The sequence below is a fragment of the Mytilus galloprovincialis genome, chromosome 12 (genome assembly GCF_965363235.1).
Source record: "Mytilus galloprovincialis chromosome 12, xbMytGall1.hap1.1, whole genome shotgun sequence".
NCBI lineage: Eukaryota > Metazoa > Mollusca > Bivalvia > Mytilida > Mytilidae > Mytilus > Mytilus galloprovincialis.
In genome coordinates, this window is record NC_134849.1 from 57479860 (window position 1) to 57503612 (window position 23753).

General features: G+C 33.6%; 1 protein-coding gene across 1 annotated transcript in view; it reads left to right on the forward strand.

Annotated features, from left to right (window-relative positions):
- The window catches only part of LOC143054349 (cysteine sulfinic acid decarboxylase-like), a 44092-nt gene that overhangs the window by 2045 nt on the left and 18294 nt on the right, over window positions 1-23753 (forward strand). The window contains exons 2-5 of the mRNA XM_076227343.1: window positions 6646-6980; window positions 7903-7993; window positions 8575-8681; window positions 20156-20271. Coding sequence (XP_076083458.1) covers window positions 6659-6980; window positions 7903-7993; window positions 8575-8681; window positions 20156-20271 — 636 coding nt within the window. The 5' untranslated portion in view covers window positions 6646-6658. The remainder of the gene's footprint in view (window positions 1-6645; window positions 6981-7902; window positions 7994-8574; window positions 8682-20155; window positions 20272-23753) is intronic.

The following is a 23753-nucleotide window of genomic DNA, read 5'->3' on the forward strand; positions in this document are numbered from 1 at the left end:
GGTTGCTGCCTTATATAGTGTGATAGTGACCTAATACGATATATATGGGGACAGTAAATTCACAAGTGAGTAAATTCCAGATGGGAGCGAAGTAAGATAATGGCCTAGTTACTGTGAAAGGTCATTGAAAATCAGTATGTCTCTGGGAAAGCTAATAAAAGTTTAAAAGTAGTATTTCAAATAAAAGAAGAATCTACGTGTTACACGTGACCGATCTCAAGGTTACAGTGTAGCCTTGAGATCGGTCATGTTTTTATTATAGATCTATAGATCTTTAATATCGAACTTCACAAGTGTCACAAGAACGTCAGCCGGCCATGCATGCGTATCTTTTATACAAATATAAATACAAATACAAATATTTTTATTGGCACAAACTCATTAACAATGAATGGTTAAGACCTATGGCATTACATACAACTATAATAATTGACATGGTAGAATGAAAGGTTCCATGATAACATATCATGCTAAATTATGAAAAGTTACAAAATGATGTATTATATAAGTTCACTATTTCTTATATTTAGACATTCTAATATGAAAGAGGAAGACAGTCTAAGTAATAATGCTGAGCTATTATTGACCAATAGAGATATTTTTTTTATCAGCGGTAATGTTACGCTGTATTTGAAATATAACATTTATTTTATTTTCTAATATTTCTCGCTTTGAGGTATATCTATTACAATTTAATAAGAAATGTTGTTCATCCTCAATTTCCCCATTTTTACAGACAGGACAGTATCTTTCCTCTCTAGGAATATTAAGATGTCTTCCCCTTTCAATCATTAAAGGATGTGCACTTATGCGTATTTTGCATATTGCTGCTCTATCATTTAAATTGTTTAGTGAATCAACATATGATGGTCTTTGACCCATTTTGTAGACTTGACGAAAGAAACTGAGCTTAGAAGACTCCTGTATGTTTGCATTTTGATTTTGCAAGCACTGATCATAAATTCTCTGTTTTACTTGTCCCAAGTGCTGCTTTGTTAGACAAATTTTTTCAACAAGATATGAATATCCTAATTTTTGTAAAATGCACTGAGTTTTTATGATCCAGGGGTTTGAAAATCTGGTTGCATAGAAAATTTGATTTACAAGTGTATTTTCTGATCAAAGTATATGCTCTAGAAAATTTATGCTTGAAAAAACAATTTTATTTTTGAGTGGAATTCTACCAAGCTCAGCACGACAAGCATCATTTGAAGCCTTGCAATGAACACCAAGTGCTTCTTTAATAAATTTAATGTGTAATTTTTCAAAGGGTTCAGAGTCCCTTAATGATGAGTTATATATATGTAAATGTAGTTGAAGCACAGTTTAGGTAAAGGGTATCAAAAAGTAAAGATAGAGACATATATACACAAATATGTCTCTGGTCAAGGTCACATATCATATATATATATACATTGCCAGAAAATACAAATATTATTATTGATACACAGTATACATGGTATACGCAGTTAACATGGACTTTGGTCAATGCAAAAGTGCAATAAGGCAGGTATGTTTTTTTATTGATTTAATGATTATTTACTTTTTGATTACTTATTTATTTATTTATTCACATGATACGTTGTTTTGTGGATATGAAACAGTATTGTCTAACTTGTCTTAAAAAAAAACCTCTTGAAAACGTTTATAATCGTAAGCATAGGCCGCGATCCAGGGGGACCCCTGGGGGCCGCCCCCTCTTTCTTCGTGGGAAAAATTTGGCTGATAATATTGGGAATCACTGAAGCATGACTGGAGCGGGCCCCCTTTTATGGCAGTCAGTGACCCCCTCCCCCGCAGCCCCTCCCCACTGTATTCTGTATCCGCCACTGGTAAGTTAGAGATTTAGAATTTACATGTGTCAGTGGTTTATAAATTTTGTTAGAATATGGACATTTGCTACCACTCTCTTTTGTGATTCTGATATGTGCCATCAATGGATGTTAATGGGAGTAACGCGACAGCAGTCACTAGTGGAGCAGGAATCACGTTCCTTCCTTTTAATCAGCTTGTTGTTCGTCTGTCCCGATAATCGAATGGAAAGAAAAAGTCAAAGTTCGACTTGACTGATTATAGTCTTGATTTCAATCTTGGCTTAGTTATGAGAATACGTTCGATGTTGTTATGTTCAAGGACGTGACATTGTATACCATCAAGGAGGCCCCTCATGGGGGGGGGGGGGGGGGTCCTAGTAATCACATAATCATTAAATATTTGCTTATCTTTAGTAATCAAATAATCATAAAAAAATCATAAAAAAACGGCCAAGTAATCACATAATCAAAAACCCCATGAGGGCCCTCATCAAGGTCAAGATCAAGAATCAACTTTTTAGGCCCAGTTCACTTGAAACTCTCGAGTTAACTTTACTTACTCGGGTATCAACAATACGATTTTACTTGAACCACTCGAGTGGTTAACTCGTACCCTAGTTCCAACCCTCACCGAGCCAGGGTTAAACCCGAGAAACTCTTGAATGACGTCAAACCAATGATAATATTTTATGTTTTATGCTTGGTCAGGGCCTTACCAAGGCCAAGTTCGGATGGATATCTAGAGTAGATTGAATTGACATGGTCATATATAACACATGTTTTGATTGGATAAAGCTTATCCGCCATTAACACTCGAGGAACCCTGGTTGTGGCAGGGTTTCTAGAGATCGACTCGATATCCCGGATGTTATGACGTCAATCCAATCAAATTTGAATGTAAACATATTCAGAGTAGGGGCCTTGTACTTCCGGTAATCTAGAGACCTTACTCTTCAAAATTATTTACCGTTCATATGGAACTCTAGTCAGAACTCTAGTTCCATCCGAACTTGGCCTTTACTTAGAGTTGTTCCGAATATCAACTCGAGTGCGTTCACGTGATAATCGATTAACTCTGAAGTCGATTGTAGAGTTTCAAGTGAACTCCCATTTATACTGCACACATATATCTGATGTTTCTACTTCCGTGTCATAAGCTTCCTCTTAATATAATGTAGGTACAATGTATCTATCGATACGTACGTTAAATAGGACATGTCACGTTAGTAAGAATCAGAAGAGAATTTAACATGCTCTATTGTTTATAAATTGTGTGCTTTATATTTTATCACTCCATTAATATATATTAATCTCTATTATATTTTTGTCCTATCTTTAGCTCACCTGGCCCAAAGGGCCAAGTGAGCTTTTCTCATCAAAATGTGTCCGAAGAGCGTGCCTACCAAGCAAGATGGTCGACATGGCTAAAAATAGAACATAGGGGTAAAATGCAAGTTTTGTCTATTATTTAAAAAAACTGTTATTAATAGAGAAAACTGACAAGGCAAAAATGTTCAGGATGTTGAGCTCTACCAATTGTCCATTAATGTCAAAACTGACAGGGGACTTCTTGGACAAATTTTATATCATTTTTTTCTCCATTTTTGCCTATTATTTTGAAAACTATAATAGATACAGAGAAACTTTAAGTTGCAATAATGATCAGCAAGACATGATCTTCGAATAAGTTAGCATATTCAAAATCACCATGTGACTCCTTATTAGAGTTATTGCCCTTTGATGATGATTTTAACAAATTGTTTCCCTTTTTCATTATATTTAAAATTATAGATAGATAGAAACTTAAATAAGCAAAAATCATCACCAAAACCAGATTTTTAATACAAACAATATGAAGGCAATCGTCCGTAATGACTCCTTTTTTGGCGTTATTGCCCTTTAATGTCTTTCTCAGTTACAATTTTTTTTTTGCGTAATGCCTTTTATGAAAAAAATTATTATAGAGAGATAGAAACTTTGATTAACAAAAATGATCAGCAAGACAAGATCTACAAACAAGTCAAATTTTACTGATATTGTTAGTAGACAGTCACTCTTACATTTGTAATATAGGGTTATTGCATGAATATTGGGGAATATTGTCCCGAGTAGAATTTTATATTGCACGAGCTTGCGAGTGCAATAAATGTTCTACGAGGGACAATATTCCCCAATATTCATGCAATAACCCTTTTATTGTATAGCAATATAATATTTGAAAGTAAAAATTGGTTTAAACTAAGATTTTTTCGTTAATGACGTCATGAATTTTAAAGATTTATTGCACTAGTGCAATATTAGAATTTATTGCACGCTAACTTTTGGTTACGTTCTGTGGAAAATATTATATTGCTATACAATAATAGGAGTGATTGCCCTCAGATGAGAATTTTTATTACCCTCTGTTGTGTTTTGAGCAAAAAAAAATAGAGAGAAACTTAACAGTCAAAAGGATCAGTTTTACAAGAGAGTTTTGTCATGAATTCTGTTCTCATCTACAATTTTGGAAAACTTAGTTTCCTTTGTGAATATTGCACATAAACCTAGGTGAGTGACACATGCTCTTTAGAGCCTCTAGTTAATCCCCTACCGACAAAGTCGAAGGGAACTTTAGGTTTGCACTCAGTCCCTCTGTCTGCCTGTCTGGTCTGTCCATCCGTCATTCCAGCATATCAGTTTTCAACACTTTTTTTCTTCACGCTTGAAGATATTGGTTGGATATTTGGTGTATTGTTTAATCATGACAAGTTACAGATCAAGTTCAAATTTGTTCTGGTCTGACAACTTTTTTTTTTTTTGCCTTTTTTTCTGTAATATTAAACCATTATTCTCGACGTAAGTCTCACAAAATGGAAAGGAGATATTTCATTGTCAAAATGCAACCCTGGCCTTTTGGGTGTTATAAAACAGTAAACGATAAACTTAAGTACAAATATACTCTTTCTACTGTATGTGCTTGGTCAGAAGTGGAGTTGGAATAAAGTAAACGTTTTATATCTAATTTTAAAACAATCTAAATCAATACTGAAGGGAACTGCTAAAGAAGAGATCTAGGAAAGATATACTATATAATTATATATATCCCTTTTATGTTTTTATAAATTAATTTATTAGTTACAATTTAACTTTATAAAAAAATTTAATAGTTACAATTTAACTTTATAAATAAATTTAATAGTTACAATTTAACTTTATATATAAATTTAATAGTTACAAGTTAACTTTACATTACTGGAATCGTTACAGACTAGATCAAGAGCGAATTATTCCCTCTTTAGCTCACCTTGTTGATTTCTTAAACTTTTAAAAAAGAACAACTTCTCTGAAACTACTTGACTTATTTCAACAAATACTAGGTCTGTATGATCCTATAGGTATGTAGTATAAATGAAAAACTTTTTGTGTTTTTTTTAATCAAATGTACCCTCATTTTCCAGTGACATTCAAAATTTCCTGCCCTACAGCCTAGTCGACCCCTATTACAGGACCTACCTATTGTATTCATTATAACTTTGAACATGCATGAAATATTTGTCACTGGACATTAAGCAAACAACTAAGGCAGCTAACCAATATGGCTACCATGGGGAAAAAGAGGGGGGGAGGTCCTCCCATGTAAAAAAATAACAGTCAATATATTGAAAATCAGAATAGATAAAGACAGGGACAATAATGTTCAGGATGTAAAGATGTACTGACTTTTTATTGAATGAAAAATTTCCAGGATCGGACATCTAAAATGACATATATGTTCTATATAATACTACCTTTTTGACGGGTTTCTTGAAAAATGTAATTAATAGGCAAACTGTAAACAGTAAAAAGCGATCAACAATACAAGAGGTTAGGAATGCCCTTGATGGTCAGGCGGCAAAAATGGCCGTTTGACGCTGACAGTAAAGAGTATTCCTACCATCTTGTATTGTTGATCGCTTTTTGCTATTTTAAGGTCAAATTGGTTAAAGTTTTATCGTGATTCATCAAAATATTCTTATTGTGATTTGTCAGAGGTTTCTAAAAATTATCCGTTTCCATTATTTTTTGAAAGAATTTAACATGATTCGTCAAACATGATTTGTCAAAATCAGTTGATTATTTTATTGCCATCAAGAAAATGAGACTTTTTTCTCAATATTTGCATGAATTAAATAATGTGATCCTATCAATCTGCCATTGTCAATGTTGAAAAGGAAACCAATATTTGTCTTTTTTTTTCTGTTTGAACAAATTCCCATGGTGCTTTAAGTTAGTTTTTTGGAAATAGATGAACTTATTTCTGTTAGAAAGATCTAAAAAGTATGGATAGCAAAGATGTGGAAATAAATATCAAAATGGCAAGATAGAGGTGAATTATTGAAAACTAGAGGATGCAGCTGTAGATCCCAGACGTCCAGAAAAAGGGATGCCCTGTCAAAAATAATTGGAAAAGGGGGGGGGGAGGGGGTGCAGTCATAAGTCAGATATAAACACTTGATAGATACCAGGCTTATATTTTTTTCCGCCAGACATGTATTTCATATATGAGAGACTAATCAGTGACACTCAAATAAAAAGTTAAAAATGCCAAATAAAACAAATACTTGAACACACTTCTTTTTGGCCCCCTTTTTTTTGCCCTTTGCATCCAACCCCCACCCCCCCCCCCACCCCACCCCCACCCCCTTTGGATCTATTCGTGGTCAATCCTCGAGGAGATGCTAATTCTATTGTATAAGAAAAACAGGAACAAATTTGTTTCAAGACCAATTTTTGTGAAATATCACCCTCAAAGATACTCAAACACAGCAAAGCTTATTTAAATAAATATAATAATACTCCGTTTATTTCACAGGTAGAAAGTTAAAATGGAAAACGGCCAAACTACTTCAACCAGAAATGGTGTCGGTGATGTCAAAAAGTTAAAAATGGAACGTAATACAATGAACGGAGCTACCAATGGGGCAAATGGTGCCCCAGCAGAAGATCAGCACCATTTTCTGACAAAGCTAATGGATATGATGATCACAGAGGGTATTGACAAAGCCAATGACAGGAAAAATAAACTTGTGGAATTTAAACACCCCAAAGAACTAGAGAAAATACTTGATCTGAAATTGAAGGACCCAACAAATGACGATCGTCTGCTGGATATATGTAATGATGTGATAAAATACAGTGTTAAAACAGGTTAGATTACTTTGACCAATTGTTTTGCTAGAATAGAGGGATGTAATTGCAATATAAGTTAAAAATTCCAATTTTAAAAAGTGCTACAAAAATCGTGTTTTATTTTAGTGACTTGATTATTGTGATGGAAAAAAAAGCAAAGATGCCAAGAGTATTTTCAAACATTATCTCATGTTGAAGAAAATCTGAAAACTTTATGTCAAAAAATGAAAAAAAACAAAACTAAAAGAAATAACAAATCCTAAAAATACTACATAGATAACTTATGATTGAGAAGCATAAACCCTAAAATGAAAAACAGGATGTGAACTTAGGTGCTTCAGAGGACTATTTGCATTCCTTGAAAAGAGGATCATAATAAAATAAATCCTATATTTTTATCCCCTCCATGATTTTCCAGTCCCAACATATTTTTTCTATTTGTTGCTATTTTTGTACAAGTTCCTGCAATTTTCCTCTCCAAAAATAATAAAAATAAATAAAAATCAACTAAGAAGTTTAATTAAAATCAAACAGTTTAAGAACATATAAAATGAATTGTTTACTTTTAACAGTTTGAATCTCAATAAGACTGAACATAAATAAGGGAGATAACTTTTTTCCTTTAACCAGGATTTATACACTATAATCCTCAGCCAGGGTATCATAATTTTCACGGACTGTTTCTGTAGTTGTCCTTTTATTCAATAATACCTGAAGTCTAATGTTTGGACTCTAATTTCAATAACTTTACTCACTTATTTATGAATAAAAGGAGATGTAGGGTATACATCATTTAGACGGCAACCTAAATATATTGGACACTTATTTACTTACTAACTGCATTACTAACTAACATATTTTCACTAGATAACAACTGTGTGTAGTTACCATTGTTTTATTTTGCTACTAAAGTAAAAGTATAATTTTGTATTTGTTGTAGGTCATCCTAGGTTTTTCAATCAGTTGTTTGGTGGTCTGGATGAGTATACGCTTGGTGGTGCATGGCTTACAGAAACATTAAATGCTAGCCAGTAAGTTGTTATTCCATCTTTGAAAGGTTTGTCAGATCTATATAAGGAGACAGTAATGGAAATAATATTTTCTCACATGTGGTCATATATGCTAATGTGTAGGGTACCTTGTGTACCTTTTTGTGTTAACCAGTGTTTTGGCCTTTTTCAAGGTGTTGTCAACTGTTATCTGAGATACATTTAAACTGTTAACTGTTTTCAACCCACTGTGTTAACTGTTATCAGCATTTTTGCATTTGTTGTTAACTGTTTTTGCCAAAATCGAGGTGTTGTTAACATGTTAACGGACCCCCTATTGCACCCCCCTCGGTTATGTGTAGCTTTTCATGTTTGTTAATATTTGGAAGAACTTATGATTTGTATTTGTGATGCAGCTGAGGATTCTGACGGGGGCATACTTGCACACTTCCCCCTCTAGAATAAAGAAAAGCTGTTACAATGGTATAATTACAGCCAATTTTGTGTTCAAAAAAGGTTTCCTAGTTCTTAAGGACGCACCCCCAAATCCAGGATCCATGTCTTTGATGGTGTAATAATGATCTGATATGACTTACTGAAATTGCTTTACTCTTTATAACCAGGTACACATATGAAGTTAGCCCAGTGTTTACCTTGATGGAGCAATGTGTCATTAGGAAAATGCTAAGATTAGCAGGAATTGAAAATGGCGATGGAATATTTTGTCCAGGTAAATTTTTATGCTTCATTTAGTTTACTTAATTTTTTTTTAAATTGATTTGTAAAATTGACAAATTTGCATCATATTTATTTATGCATTTGAAGTTCAGTTTGAAAAATTCTGACAAGGTCAATCTACGAAAACTTCAAAATTTTATGAGGACTCTAATACATGCATTGGTTGCCTGTTGCGGTTCTTAGTTCAAAAGCTAATCATTTACCGGTAAAACATTAAAATCATACTAAATAATATCTATAAGATAGAACATTATGATCAACATCATCAAAATCTGATTAGTTCAAGATCATTTAGCACCAGCAGCCACTATAAAGCCAAGTTTAAGAATCACACCAGAAATAAACTGGAATTTTTTTCTAAATCACAATAGGAAAAAGATAATAGTTCCTACGGCACATCGGGAATAGCTTAAACAAATTCATACAGTAAAACAGGAACAGTCAATAGGAATCAATGAATTACTTGACAATAGACCACTTTCCAGTTATGTCCTTCACCGGAAAAAAAATCGTCAATTATCAGAAACTAATTTGCCGAATGATTCGTGCAATATTGCATCACAATTTTCTAACCACTTGCTCAACATAGGAGTGGAAGTGACGATTCCCCTAAAGGCACAAATGATGTTCACTTTCATCAAAGTTTTTGACGGAAATTCATTGTACTCGAAAGTTGTCTATAAGCAGAAATGAATTCATACAGCACATCACGAAAGGAATCATTATAATCACATGACAAATAGTCAAGACAAATTCATAAAGCATAGGACAAAAAGCCGAGAAAAATTCATAAGGCACAACCAATAACTGATACTAATTCATATTACACACCATGAATAGCCGAAACCAATTTAAATATAGCACATAATCATGATAATGAATAGCGGACCCTCATTCATGAATTACGTGACAACTAGGTAAAGGATTCTTACATCACATCATGAGAGTTATTAAAACACAAGTTCATGAATTACGTGACAAACCACTTTATATAAAAATTCATACAGCACTTCATGAAAATATGACAAAATCATAAGTTTCATGACTAATAGGCAATCACTTGATTTTCACCTCTATACTGTTATATAAAGTTATAGAGAGAAAAAATTTAGTGACAAGTACATGTAATCTTTTTTTCTGCCACACATCTTGAAAAGAGCACAAAAATTCATAAATAACTTGACAAATGACAATTTTTGGCTTTAATACATGTAGGCTTAAATTCATAGTTTAAAAAAAAGGAAATTTCTGTATAATGTAACTATTTCAAAAAGGTTGCATATTTTCATTTATTTATAAAAATCTTTTTGATATATAAGATACTATATTAAATTACTATCTGATGGAAATTTTGCCTTTTCAGTGTGTGGATTCAGTAACTATTAGTCCTTGCATAATTTAATGCATTTTATTAATTTTTCAGGGAAAATTTATTTTGTCATTTTTCTGCATATTTTAATACTGTGGATTAATTTTTAGCTCACCTGACCTGAAAGGTCAAGTGAGCTTTTCTCATCACTTGGCGTCAGTCGTCCGTCGTCTGTAAACTTTTACAAAAATCTTCTCCTCTGAAACTACTTGGCCAAATTTAACCAAACTTGGCCACAATCATCATTGGGGTATCTAGTTTAAAAAATGTGTAGCGTGACCCTACCAACCAACCAAGATGGCCGCCATGGCTAAAAATAGAACATAGGGGTAAAATGTAGATTTTGGCTTATTACTCTGAAACCAAAGCATTAACAGCAAATCTGACATGGGGTTAAAATTGTCTATTAGGTCAAGATCTATCTGCCTTGAAATTTTCAGACAAATCGGGCAACCCGTTGTTGGGTTGCTGCCCCAAAATTAGTAATTTTAAGGAAATTTTGCAGTTTTTGGTTATTATCTTGAATATTATTATAGATAGAGATAAACTGTAAACAGCAATAATGATCAGCAAAGTAAGATCTACAAATAAGTCAATGTGACCAAAATTGCTAGTTGACCTTAAGGAGTTATTGCCCTTTATAGTCAATTTTTAACCATTTTTCTAAAATTTTAATATTCTTTTAAAAAATCTTCTCCTCTGAAACTACTGGGCCAAATTTAACCAAACTTGGCCACAATCATCATTGGGGTATCTTGTTTTAAAAATGTGTCCGATGACATGGCCAACCAACCAAGATGGTCGCCATGGCTAAAAATAGTACATAGGGTAAAATGTAGATTTTGGCTTATATCTCTGAAACTAAAGAATTTAGAGCAAATCTTGTTATATATTTAGATATATATTATATGTATATGTGTAATTCAGTTTATATGTTTTACGGAACTGTACAAGTGATGTCCGGAAACGCCTTTTTGTTTTACTCTCTCTTTTATTAAATGTCGTCAACGTAAGACGTGTTTTTGTTCATGAGCTAGTCCCAACCCAAAACCTATAATTACGATGAGGCGATATCGTTACATGGTGGAGTGACCCTAAAAAGATTAATAGGAGACTTTTAACAATTTTATGAGATTATTTGCTGTTTTTAAAAGACATTTTAATTATTTTTGAAAATGTGACTCCCGTTGATAATAGATGTAGACCCCATACACGTGGACGACACACGTGGTTGATTGGTCAATATGGATACATTATGAGAGCATTAGACTAGTGAATTATTCGAACAAATATTTATTTTAAAACTATATATCCAAACAAACATAGAGACATTTATTTTAATACATTGAATCGTCATTTATACATAGTAGATGATTCTTCACCGTGTCAGAAAACATCATGGACGTCCGTGGGTATATTCAAATATATATGGTCTTGTATAGACGGAATAAATTGGAATAATATGAGCTTGCAAAAATAAAGATTAAGTATAGTATGCATTGCCTGTATTTATTTTCATTTATGTAGAATGTGAGATTTATCTCATTTCTGCTCGTCTACTTACAGCTGAGCGTACAGTATGTGAGATTTTTCTCATTACTGATTTTTCCGTGTGATATATATATAAAACATTGTATTTTGATTGGGTAAATGTCGGAATCTGACAACGAGTCTGTATTTACAGACGATTTTCTATTATATAACCAAATAACAGACCACATAGAACCCGATATTGGCTATTTATTGCAACCACCGGCTTCTCCACTACAGTTAAATACTTCGTTTAGTCTGCCAAATGTAGAGACACCAGCTACCCCTGTCTGGACACAATTTGATAAATTTCAAACCTCAGATTTTACAAATTCTAGTACGCCAAATACCGTAGTTTCGTCAATACTTGACAACGAAGTTCAACCTTCCACATCAAATTTTAAACATAATTCTTTTCACAAAATGGAAAAGTTGGCCAATTGCCGTAAATTTGGGGGATACCCACATGAAAATGCATTTCAGTTTTTGAGTGAGTTTGAGTCTTATGCCGTGTTACATCATATATTACCTGAAGAAGATGCTAGAAAAATTGCCGCTTTTCATTTGCACCTTTGTGGTCCAGCTCTTACTTGGTTCAATACTCTTCCAGCCGACAATAAGCATGTATGGCAAACATTTGAACAGGTGTACAAGAAGCAATATATTGATGTTGATTTTCGAAGTCCAACTATACTTCTTGAAGGTGAAATATTTGAAACATTAAAGCTTTCAAAAGGGCAATCAATTGACGATTTTTATGCTCAACTACTTGAAAAAGCAACAATTTTGCACAAGAGTGATCACGAAATATTGATTAAATTTATAAAGGGTTTGCCTGATCAACTCGCCTTTTTTGTTCGGGCAGGTCACCATAGTGATAGCGCAAATTGCCTAGCAGCTGCCAAAATGGGAGAAGCTTATGGTTATCGAAAGGACGATGTACCACTTGTGGCTGCTGTTAGTAAATCTGTCAATAACACACCCGCTGCGGTGAAAGATGTAAACAAGTATAAAACTGATGTAGTTAGTGAACTGCAAGGACAAATAAACAGTCTAACTCAAGCTGTCTCAAAACTTGCAACCAATTTTTCTCAGCAAAAAGACAGTACTCGTGATGTACCAGGAAATGATAATTTTTCTCGTTCACGAAATCAAGATCGTCAGGTATATCAATCTGACCGTGGTTTGTGCCGTAAATGTCATGCGCCTGGACACTTTGCGCGTGCCTGCAATTGGAATGAACAAGGCAATATAGATTTCTCTTTTATATGTCATATTTGTGGACAAACGGGCCATAAGAGTCCACAGTGTGTAAACTGTTCGGGAAACCGAATGAACCCGGGGTTCACAGGGCAGGACCCCCGGGGCGGCATCTAGATAAAATTTCTGTACACGCATCTGCCCATGTTAACATTTCTGATAAATCGGTAAATTATTCAGAATCAACTGAATGTACAAGTGACGACGATTCAACATTTGTTAGTAAATTTTTGTATATGCCTGTGCGAATTGCAAATCTGGAAATTTCAGCATTGATTGATACAGGTAGTTCAATAAATGTCATGTCTGCGCAACTTTTTAACTCAATACCAGATTCAATGAAGTCCGAGTTCAGTGCTACGAGTGACAAAATTACTTTAGCGAATAACCAAACAGTGCAAATTTATGGAACTGCTAAGGTTAAGATTACTGTGCCTCAAGGAAAGCACTGGATTCATGTATATATTTTAGCGCAAACATCGCATCCTTTAATTTTAGGAACGCATTATTTGTATTCCAAGAATATCGTTCTTGACTTTAGTGATTGTTGCATAAAATCTAAACAGTTCAAAGTTCTAACTCAAAGTCCTGCTTCTTTACCTCCGAATTCAGAAGTCCTTATTTGGGGACACGTAAATGGAAAAGTGCAATATGGAATGCAAGGTATATGTACTTCTAAAATATCTAAAGACCGAGGAGTCATAATATCAAAAGCTGTAGTGACAGTAAATCGTGAGAAACAAGTCCCGATTAAAATATTGAATTTTACTAATGAAACTGTACATTTGAATAAAGGACAGATTTTAGCGGAGCTTGAACCATTTTCTAAGGATCATGTATGTATGCCTTTGAGTGAAAATAATGACACTCATTTTGTTCAAAATATTCAATTGTCGACTGAACCGGTGATTAAAGATACTGAGATCGACTCTAAATTTATTTCTTATTTTAATATTCCCGAATACTTAACTGAAGTACAGAAATCGACATTGATTGAATTTTTACATTCTAATAAAGAATTATTTGTAACCGAGGAAAACCCTGACTTAGGCTTTACCAATGTTGTTCAACACCAAATATGTTTGAAGCCTGACTTTAAACCGAAACACCAACGTTCATATCGTTTAACTCCTGAAAAAAAGGATATTCTAAGACATCATTTAGATGAACTTTTGAGACAAGGTGTAATTGCACCGGTAGACGAAACAGAAGATGTCCCTATTACAAGTCCGGTTGTACTTGTGTCGAAAAGAACGTACCAAAAAGGCAAAGCAAATGCTTCATCGAAAGAGACTAGTTTGTCAAAATTTCGTTTCTGTTGTGACTTTAGGTATTTAAATTCCATGACTCAGCACTTTTCGTATTCAATCCCAGATTTACAAGATCTCACTGAATCGTTTTCTACAAAAACTCCGAATTTTCTGACATCAATAGACTTATCGTCTGGATTTTTTCAGCTACCGATTTCAAAAGACAGTCAACGTTACACAGCCTTTAATACATGTTTTGGTACTTTTAAATTTTTAAGATTACCGATGGGACTGAGCTCATCTCCAGCATCTTTTCAACTGTTGATGGATAAAGTACTTAAAGGATTAACTTTTAAATCATGTTTGTGCTATCTCGATGATATCCTTATTGCATCCGAAACATTCGATCAGCATATTGAAGATTTACGGAACGTTTTTCAAAGACTTTCGAATGCTGGTTTAAAGCTGGGACCCAAAAAGTGTACTTTTGCTCAGAACTCTTGCATATACTTAGGTCATAAAATTTCAAATAAAGGAATTGAGCCACCACCGGACCGTGTTCAGGCCATCGTTGATTATCCTATACCAAAAAATGTGAAAGAGTTACGCCGCCTTGTTGGTTTATTTAATTGGTTTCGGAAATACATAAAAAATTTCAGTGCTGAAATGGAACCTCTGACGAGACTTTTAAAGAAATATGAACGTTTTAGCTGGACCGATGAACAACAACGTGCATTTCAGAATGTTAAATCACTCCTGCTAGATTCTCCTATTCTGGCCTTTCCAAACTTCAATTTACCATTTAGACTTGCTGTAGACTCTTGTTGTAAGGGGATTGGTTACGTGCTATATCAGAAAATGAGCGAAACTGATGAAATTCGTGTTATACGATTCGGATCTAAAGCACTTAGTAAATGGCAGAAATCATATGGCCCAACAAAGCTAGAATTACTTGGCATGGTTACCGCCGTTTTAGAATGTTCATCATACCTACGTACACAGCCGTTTGTTATAGAATGCGACCACCAAGCGTTGAAACCGCTATTTAGCAACCAACTGAAAGGCGCCATTTATGAGCGATGGATTGCTATTTTGCAGCAATATAATTTTGAAATTCAATACAAACCTGCGAGGGAAATGCAGGTTCCGGATGCTTTGTCACGATGCACGCAAGAGACTAATAACGCCTTTGAAAGTCCAGACGAGCAAGATCCGTACTTCCCATATGAACCGGAAAATACAGGTCAAATAATTGTTCCAGGAGGTATTCAATTGACCACTTTATTACATGACTCGGATACTAGCGACAGTAAAAATTTACAATTGAACAATATTTGTCTGCCTGCGCCAGTTCCGATGTACACCGTCGATAATAGTGTTCCACGCAAAAATGTATTGTTACAGGCACAAAATGAATATGATGCCGACACTGAAGACATTGATCAACAGTTTGCACGTGTAGCAAAGAAACGTAAACCGCGAAAAACGATACAACTTTACCCACGAAAGAAATATAACGTAGTGAAAAAATCAGAACCTTTTAATAAACTGACCGATTGTGACTCAAAGCATACTCAAATATCGATTTCTGATCAGTTGAACCAGTTTGAAAAAGTTTATCAACAAATCACTCAGTCGACTAATTTACCAAAATCGGATCAAATATTTGATCAAAGTACTGATAGTGCTACTTCTCAATGTGATGCAACATTTTTCAATCAAAGCACTGAAAGTTCTCAAAATGGAGAGCCAGACAAAATATTTAATCAAAGCACTGCAAGTGATAATGTACAGGATTCGGACAAAATATTTGAGCAAACTACTGACGTTAATGAAACGCAGGTTACTTATATAAGTGAAAATGAAATCACGAACAATTATACCAACAAACGAGACTCTGATACTGGTATTGATAGTGATCCAAATGTAAATATTTTGAAATCGATTGACATTTTTAGGGAAAAAGGATTTAGTATAGAGTCGATACATGAATTGCAGCGCAATGACACAAACTGCAGACCTTTAATTCAGTATCTTGAAAGAAACGAACTACCAAAGCTGCAGAAAGAAGCCCGCAGACTTCTTTTATTAATACCAAATTTTCACTTGATCAATGGAATATTATTTCATACACGAAATAGGAAATCAGTGCGTGCAAAAACAATGAATAATTTTCAGCTAGTTGTCCCGGAAATTTCATTGAAAACAATAATTGCATTACATCATGATTCGACATTAGGTGGACATTGTGGTATACAAAATACACTTGATTTAATCCAAGAACAGTACTATTTTCCGAATTTGAGTGAAAAAGTAACTGATTATATTCGTTCATGTCATGAATGTCAAAGCAGAAAAAATACCACACTAAAAACAAAAGCGTCCATTACCTCATTTCCTACGCCGTGTGCACCATTTGAAGTTTGGGAAATGGACCTTCAATATGGACCCGTCCCTGTCTCACGAAGTGGCAATTCTTACATTTTTACTGCAATTGACTTATTTAGTAAATACATGTTTGCAGAGCCGATACCTAACACTGATCCGTTAACAGTAGGAAATGCTCTTTTTAGATTAGTCACGCAATTTGGAGTTTGTCGAACTATCGTTAGTGATCAAGGATCGGAATTTATTGGTAAATGTTTCCGAGAAGTTTGTCGTTTATTGGATATTATTCAGGAATATACCCCTAGCTTCGCTCATCATTGTTTGGGAGCATGTGAGAGACCTCACAGAACTTTATCGGAAAGACTAACACCGTTTATTGTAAAAGGAAAACCATGGGAGGACGTATTACCGGGAATAGTATTTTCGATGAACAATACGCCAAACCAAAGTGTTGGATTTTCGCCTTTTGAAATAGTGTTTGGGAAAAGACCCCAATTTCCGTTGTCTCTACATATTAAGGACACCGACTTTTCGTCTGTACCTAAAGATTGCCATACGTATCTGAAACAGCAATGTGAAAAATTAAACATTATACGTACTGAAGTCGAGAAAAATGCTATCAATTCAAAAGTTAAAATGATGGACCGAGTAAATAAGGACAAAATATCAAATATTTCATTTAATGAAAACGACTATGTTTATTTGTTGAAAGAGCCAACCGGGTCAGGACAAAAATTTAAGAATAAATTTGCCGGTCCATATGTGATTTCTGCAGTAAATAGCCCTCATATGTACACCCTGAAGGACCCACACACGAACAAAATTCTATCAAAGTCAGTGCATATCAATAGACTGAAATCTGCGTATGTGAGAAAACCAAATCCGTCAAAATATTTTATGGACCCTGTTCATACGAAACTAGACGTTGTTGAAGTGCAAGATTATACATCTATGGATGAGGATAATACGCCTGTTAAGGACAACCAGAACACCAATTATGACAATTTATCTGAAAATACTTCCGATTCTGATAATACAAGCAAATCAGATAATATTTTGATTGTTGAAAATAGTACAGCCATGTCTCGCCCAAAGCGCACTAAGAAATTACCCGCTAGGTTCAAAGATAATAATTTCATTCATTTTGGTGAGGTTGACGTATCTAGCGAATCAACGTCTGCAAGTCAGTTAAAAGTGAAACGATTTCTAGCGCACAAAATTATGAATGGAAAAAGAGCGTATCTTGCTCATATAGTTGGTGAACCAGCCCAACACGCTATGTGGCTTCAAGAACATCAGCTTGGACCGAAAGCAAAGGCCAAATTAAAATCTCGACCTCCGCCAAAAATTTAAACATTTTCATTGTCATATCATCATCTTTATTTAATTAGCGTCCACCATTTATATACTCGTTAGATTTATCTCATGAGTACATGCGCGATACAACTGTATATATATATATATTCACAAGTAGACTATTTGTCTGTGAGAGTTTTCTCATGACTATATGCGCAATACAACTGTATATATTCACAAGTTACTATTTGTCTGTGAGATTGATCTCATGACAATTTAATGAAGTAGCTATGTAAAACGTAACATTTATCGAAATTTGGAACATCGACTCATGATATTAATAATTCGTCAAGGATCTGTGTTTGCCGTCTGTATTTCATTCTTTCGCAAACTTACTTGTGAGATTTATCTCATAGTAAGATATCCGTTATACTGGATATCCGTAAATGAAGACCAAGAGGCAAAAGAAAAGAGAATTGTGAACATTTATTGTGTGTTCCCTATTATATTTTGTATTATTATGCATTGATGTTTTATTATATCATTCCGGCATCACTTACATATATGCTATTGCAATATTTTGTATTGATTATTGATAACATGAATAATTTTGTTTGATAATCGTGGTTTTTTTTGTAATGAAGCTTTTATTAGAATTTAAAGGCAGTTAGCCTAAATTACTTTTGAAAGGCAAATTCCTTGACTTTAGAACATGTAGTTAAAAGAAGGTTTTTTTTTGTGTTTTTTTTTTCATTTTGAATATAGGATTTTGCGTATCGTATAAAACTTTTGTTTGTAATTTCGAAAGTTGCAAGGATTAGTTAAAGACTTAATCGTCTTGTCAAAACTTTATAAAGAAACTACACTTTATTTTAAGAAATGAACATTGTTTTTTCAGTAGTGCGGATTGTTAGTGAAATAAGTTTAATACCCCCAAAACATGGAAATTGGAATAGTAAGGCATAGATAACCAAATGAGATTGTATGAATACCTGTCAGTGACTTTTATATGTTAATCACGAATAACCTGAGTAGTATTGCTGTGAATAGTATGGTTCACGAGAAATTCAGAGTGCATGAGAGTAGTATGAGCTGGTCTTATATTGTATTTTTGTGTGAGACTCTTTGAAAGTGTGCATATTTTATCACGTTTAGCATTTATCTACAAAATAAGAGTAAGGTCTCTGGTGATTTCATAGTAATTTATATCATATGATATTAACTGTCACGTTTATGACGAACAAGATATTTTCTATACATGTAGTACTCTGCAATTTGTTACAAGATGCTTATTCCACAAAGTTATCCATACCAGTTACTTGTTTGTTTTTATATATTGAAAGTTGAGAGAATTTTGAATATTATGGAAGTTAGAAAGCTATATTGGTATTATTGATCATGTATTTTATTTGATTATGGTATGAATTCCACATATGCAAAAATTCATTGGGAATTTTCTTTCTGCCGGGGGATGTTATATATTTAGATATATATTATATGTATATGTGTAATTCAGTTTATATGTTTTACGGAACTGTACAAGTGATGTCCGGAAACGCCTTTTTGTTTTACTCTCTCTTTTATTAAATGTCGTCAACGTAAGACGTGTTTTTGTTCATGAGCTAGTCCCAACCCAAAACCTATAATTACGATGAGGCGATATCGTTACAATCTGACTTGGGTAAAATTGTTTATCCGGTCAAGATCTATCTGCCCTGAAATTTTCAGACAAATCGGACAACTTGTTGTTGGGTTGCTGCCCCCGAATAAGTAATTTTAAGGAAATTTTGGAGATTTTGATTATTATCTTGAATATTATTATAGATAGAGTTAAACTGTAAACAGCAATAATGTTAAGCAAAATAAGATCTACAAATAAGTCAAACATGACCAAAATTGTCAATTGACCCCTTAAGGAGGTATTGCCCTTTAAAGTCATTTCTTTACAATTTTCATAACTTTTTTAAAAGTTTCAGAAAATATTTTCCACTGTAATTACTGGGTCAAGTTCAATATAGATAGAGATAATTGTAGCAACAAGAATGTTCAGTAAAGTAAGATCTACAAACACATCATGATCACCAAAACACAATTTTGTCATGAGTTTATCTGTGTCCAGTGTTTAATATGCACATAGACCAAGGTGAGCGACACAGGCTCTTGAGAACCTCTAGTTATTTGTGGGATAATTTTCAACAAAGTACACATTTCCTAAGGGATTCTGTATAGATTCTGGCAAATCCACGAAATCAAATATCCACGGAAATAAATGAATCCACAGTAGTATGTTATTTCAAAATTTCATATTATGTTCCAATCAGTATGTTTGAACTTTGACTTGTTGTTTTTCTGTACAAATACGATTTATTCCAGGTGGTTCCATTTCCAACATGTATGCACTTAACGTAGCTCGGTATCAACGATTTCCGGATTGCAAAACGAAGGGGATGCAAGCCCTACCTAAAATTTGTGTATTGGCCTCAGAGAAGGTAGTCCATAGCAACAGTTACCATTTTTCTGTATTCTATATATTTTTGCCCATTTTTCACTAGTGTTTATATTTAAGCACCCCTTGATTTTCTATTCTTTTTTTACGGACCCGTTTTTCTCTATTCTGTATTTTTGTACCTATTATTCTATATTCTGTTAACCCCATCCAAACCCTCATAATACAAAAAAATTCATATGAAACAATTTTTGCTAATGCATGTTATTACTTACCTACTTACTTACTTACTTACTTAGTCCTTGCTATGCCTTATGGCACAAAGGGCAAACATGTATGTTCTGCTTGCATTTAAATTATATGCTGATATTAGAAATTTACATGTGTGTATATGGTTTTGATAATAACTAAGTGGTCCTACTAGTATATTTTTGTACCATGGAATTCAGTAGTCTGACAAACTGCAGGTGTTTTAACCCTCGTCCTATTGATGTCATCTTTACAACAAACCAGAAGCTTTATTATAAATGTTTTTGGACAGATAGTGCCAAAATTATGGATGATTATTCTAAATTCAAGAGAATTAAAAGAGTTTGAAACTTTTTATACGACCGCAAAAATTAAAAAAATTGTTGGTTGTATATTGGTATCACGTTGTCGTCAGCGTCGTCCAAGACAGATGGTTTCCGGATAATAACTTTAGTATAAGTAAATAGAAATCAATAAAATTTCAACACAAGGTTTATAACCACTAAAGGAAGATTGGGATTGATTTTGGGGGTTATTGTCCCAACTGTTTAGGAATTAGGGACCAAAAAAGGGGCCCAAATAAGCATTTTTGTAGTTTCCAGACAATAACTTGTGTTAAAGTGTATGAATCTCTCTGAAATTATACCACAAGTTTCCATACAACAAAGGGATGTTTATGATTGACTATGGGGGTTATGGCTCAAACCATTTAGGAATTAGAGGGAAAAAAGGGGGAAAACAAGTTTTTTTTTCTGGTTAAAGGACAATTAAGACAATTTAAAAGCAGTCTAAGGGAGGTTATTCAATTCCAATTTAAAACAACAATGTTTGATTACCTCCCTTACACTGCTTGTAAATTATGTATTAAGAAATGATGATTGTCTTGAGGTGATTAGCTGTCAATTTATTTTTAAAAGTTACTATTAATTAATGACTATGTATGTCATTTTATATTTTAAGACTGTATTTAAAAGGGTAATTATGGTTGCTAACTTTATTAGAAATTTGAATTCAGATTTTGACTATATCTTGAGGGAATGAATTTTTTTTTGGAATAAGGGAAAGGGGTAGGTGAAAAAAAATTGTGGAGGGGGGGGATACAAATTTGTGGGGGGGGGGGGGGGGGTGGGGGACTATTTGTTCTCATTTCAGATTTCAGAAATTAAAAAGAAGATTTCTTCAAATATTTTTTTTGGGGGGTTAATATTCAACAGGATAGTGTATTGCACAAAAGCAAAAAAATTAATATAAATTCAAATCATATAACCAATTTTTAAGTTCTTTGACTACAGTTATTCTGTGGCAGAAACCTATTATGTGTCAAATGTTAATTACAATCCAAATTCAACCTGTATCAAACGTGAATATTGTGTCCATTTTTGCCCTAACTTTTCAGGGTTCGATATCTGCGGTCGTATCCAGCTGCGCTCAGCAAAGCAATTTATTATTGAATATTATAAAACTTCACATTGAAATACAAATTTTTAATTGGTTGATAAGAGGGAGATATTATATACACTATAATCATTCACTGAGACGCTTGATCATTTGTGCACTTAATTGAATATGGATGGTTGTTATTTACATGATGTCATCGTTTATGACTTTGAATTTGAAATTTAAGAGACAATGGTAACACAAATTTCATTATAATGAATTAAATAACTCATGGCTGAGAGATGATAGAGCAGATTGTTACCCTTTGAAAAAACATGGTCAACTCACTGGGCTTCGCTTTGGTTGAAAAAGTTTTCTCAGGGTAACAATTTGCAGATTCATTCCTTTACTGTTAGAAATAATAGTTTATGACTAAACTTTAAGAAGACTGAAAGAAAACAATGTACAAGATATTTTTATCGAAACCTGCAGATATTTAGACAATATACAATGGCTTTTCCAGGATAGGGCGTAGTGGGTGCACTCCCATGATGCATCTTTTGATCTTGCAAAAGAGATAAATCACATGTTTCTTACAATTTATATGAATTTCTTAGCATTAAATGGCTTAAAAATTTGTTTGCTTTGCTCTGCTCGCAAGAATCTATTACTTTTTTTTAGGAAAATACGCCCCCTTTTAAAAATCCTGGATTTGTCTTTGATATGTTCTATGTAAACAGTCAGAAATACTAATTAAACAATTGATTTCAGGATCACTTCTTTTATTAATTTGAATCTCGGTAACTTATTAAAGTGATTTTGACGTTTCATTTGAACTTCAAATACAAATTTCATGAATTTCCCCCTAATAACAATTGTTCCTCAATTAATTTTTATATAACATGTGCTAAGATACCAAAATCATATGCAATTATGCTCTATTGCTTTACTTATACCCCACACAACGAGTTGCGGAGGGTATAATGTTTTTGACCCGTCTGTCTGTCCGTCCGTCCGTCCATCCGTCAGTCCGTCAGTCGGTCAGTCCTGTTTCTTGTCATCGCAACTCCTCTCAAACCACACAACAGAATTTCACGAAACCTTTTTAGATAATAAGGACATACTATGTAGTTGTGCATATCGACAGGAAATTACGATTCAATTTTTTTTCTAGGTGTTACGCCCCTTTAAACTTATTTACCTTTATGTACTACTGCAACAGTTTGTCATCTCAACTCCTCTGAAACCACACAACAGAATTTCATGAAACTTTGTGGATAATAAGGACATACTACGTAGATGTGCATATCAACAGGAAATTACGATTCATTTTTTTCCAGGAATTACGCCCCTTTGAACTTATTTGCTTCAATGTACTTCTGCAACCTTTTGTCATCGCAACTCCTTTCAAACAACACAACAGAATTTCATGAAACTTTTTCAGATAATAGGGACATACTATGAAGATGTGCATATTGACAGGAAATTATGATTCAATTATTTTTTCTTGCACATATTTTATTTCTCTAATGACAATGTGGGGACGTGGGGTATGTGAGCGCACTCACTAAGGTTCTTCAATTTTATATAAAAACAAACATATTCAAAGTTGTTAATTGTGTTTTCATTATATTTTATTGGGTATTTACTTTCATGAATTTTGAAGGAATATGTTTCAATTCAGCAATTTTCACATTTCTGATAGGTTTTTGGGCAGAATTTAAAAAAAACATAAATAAAGTTTTTCTTCAATTTTTTAATCCAGGAAAATTGGTACCAACATGAAACAAACGAATCTAGAATAAATGAAAAGTTATTAAAACTTGTTAAATAAACCTATTTTAAGTATATATAAAGAAAAAGAAATATATATTTCAAAAGTTAGACATCTGTGTGTAA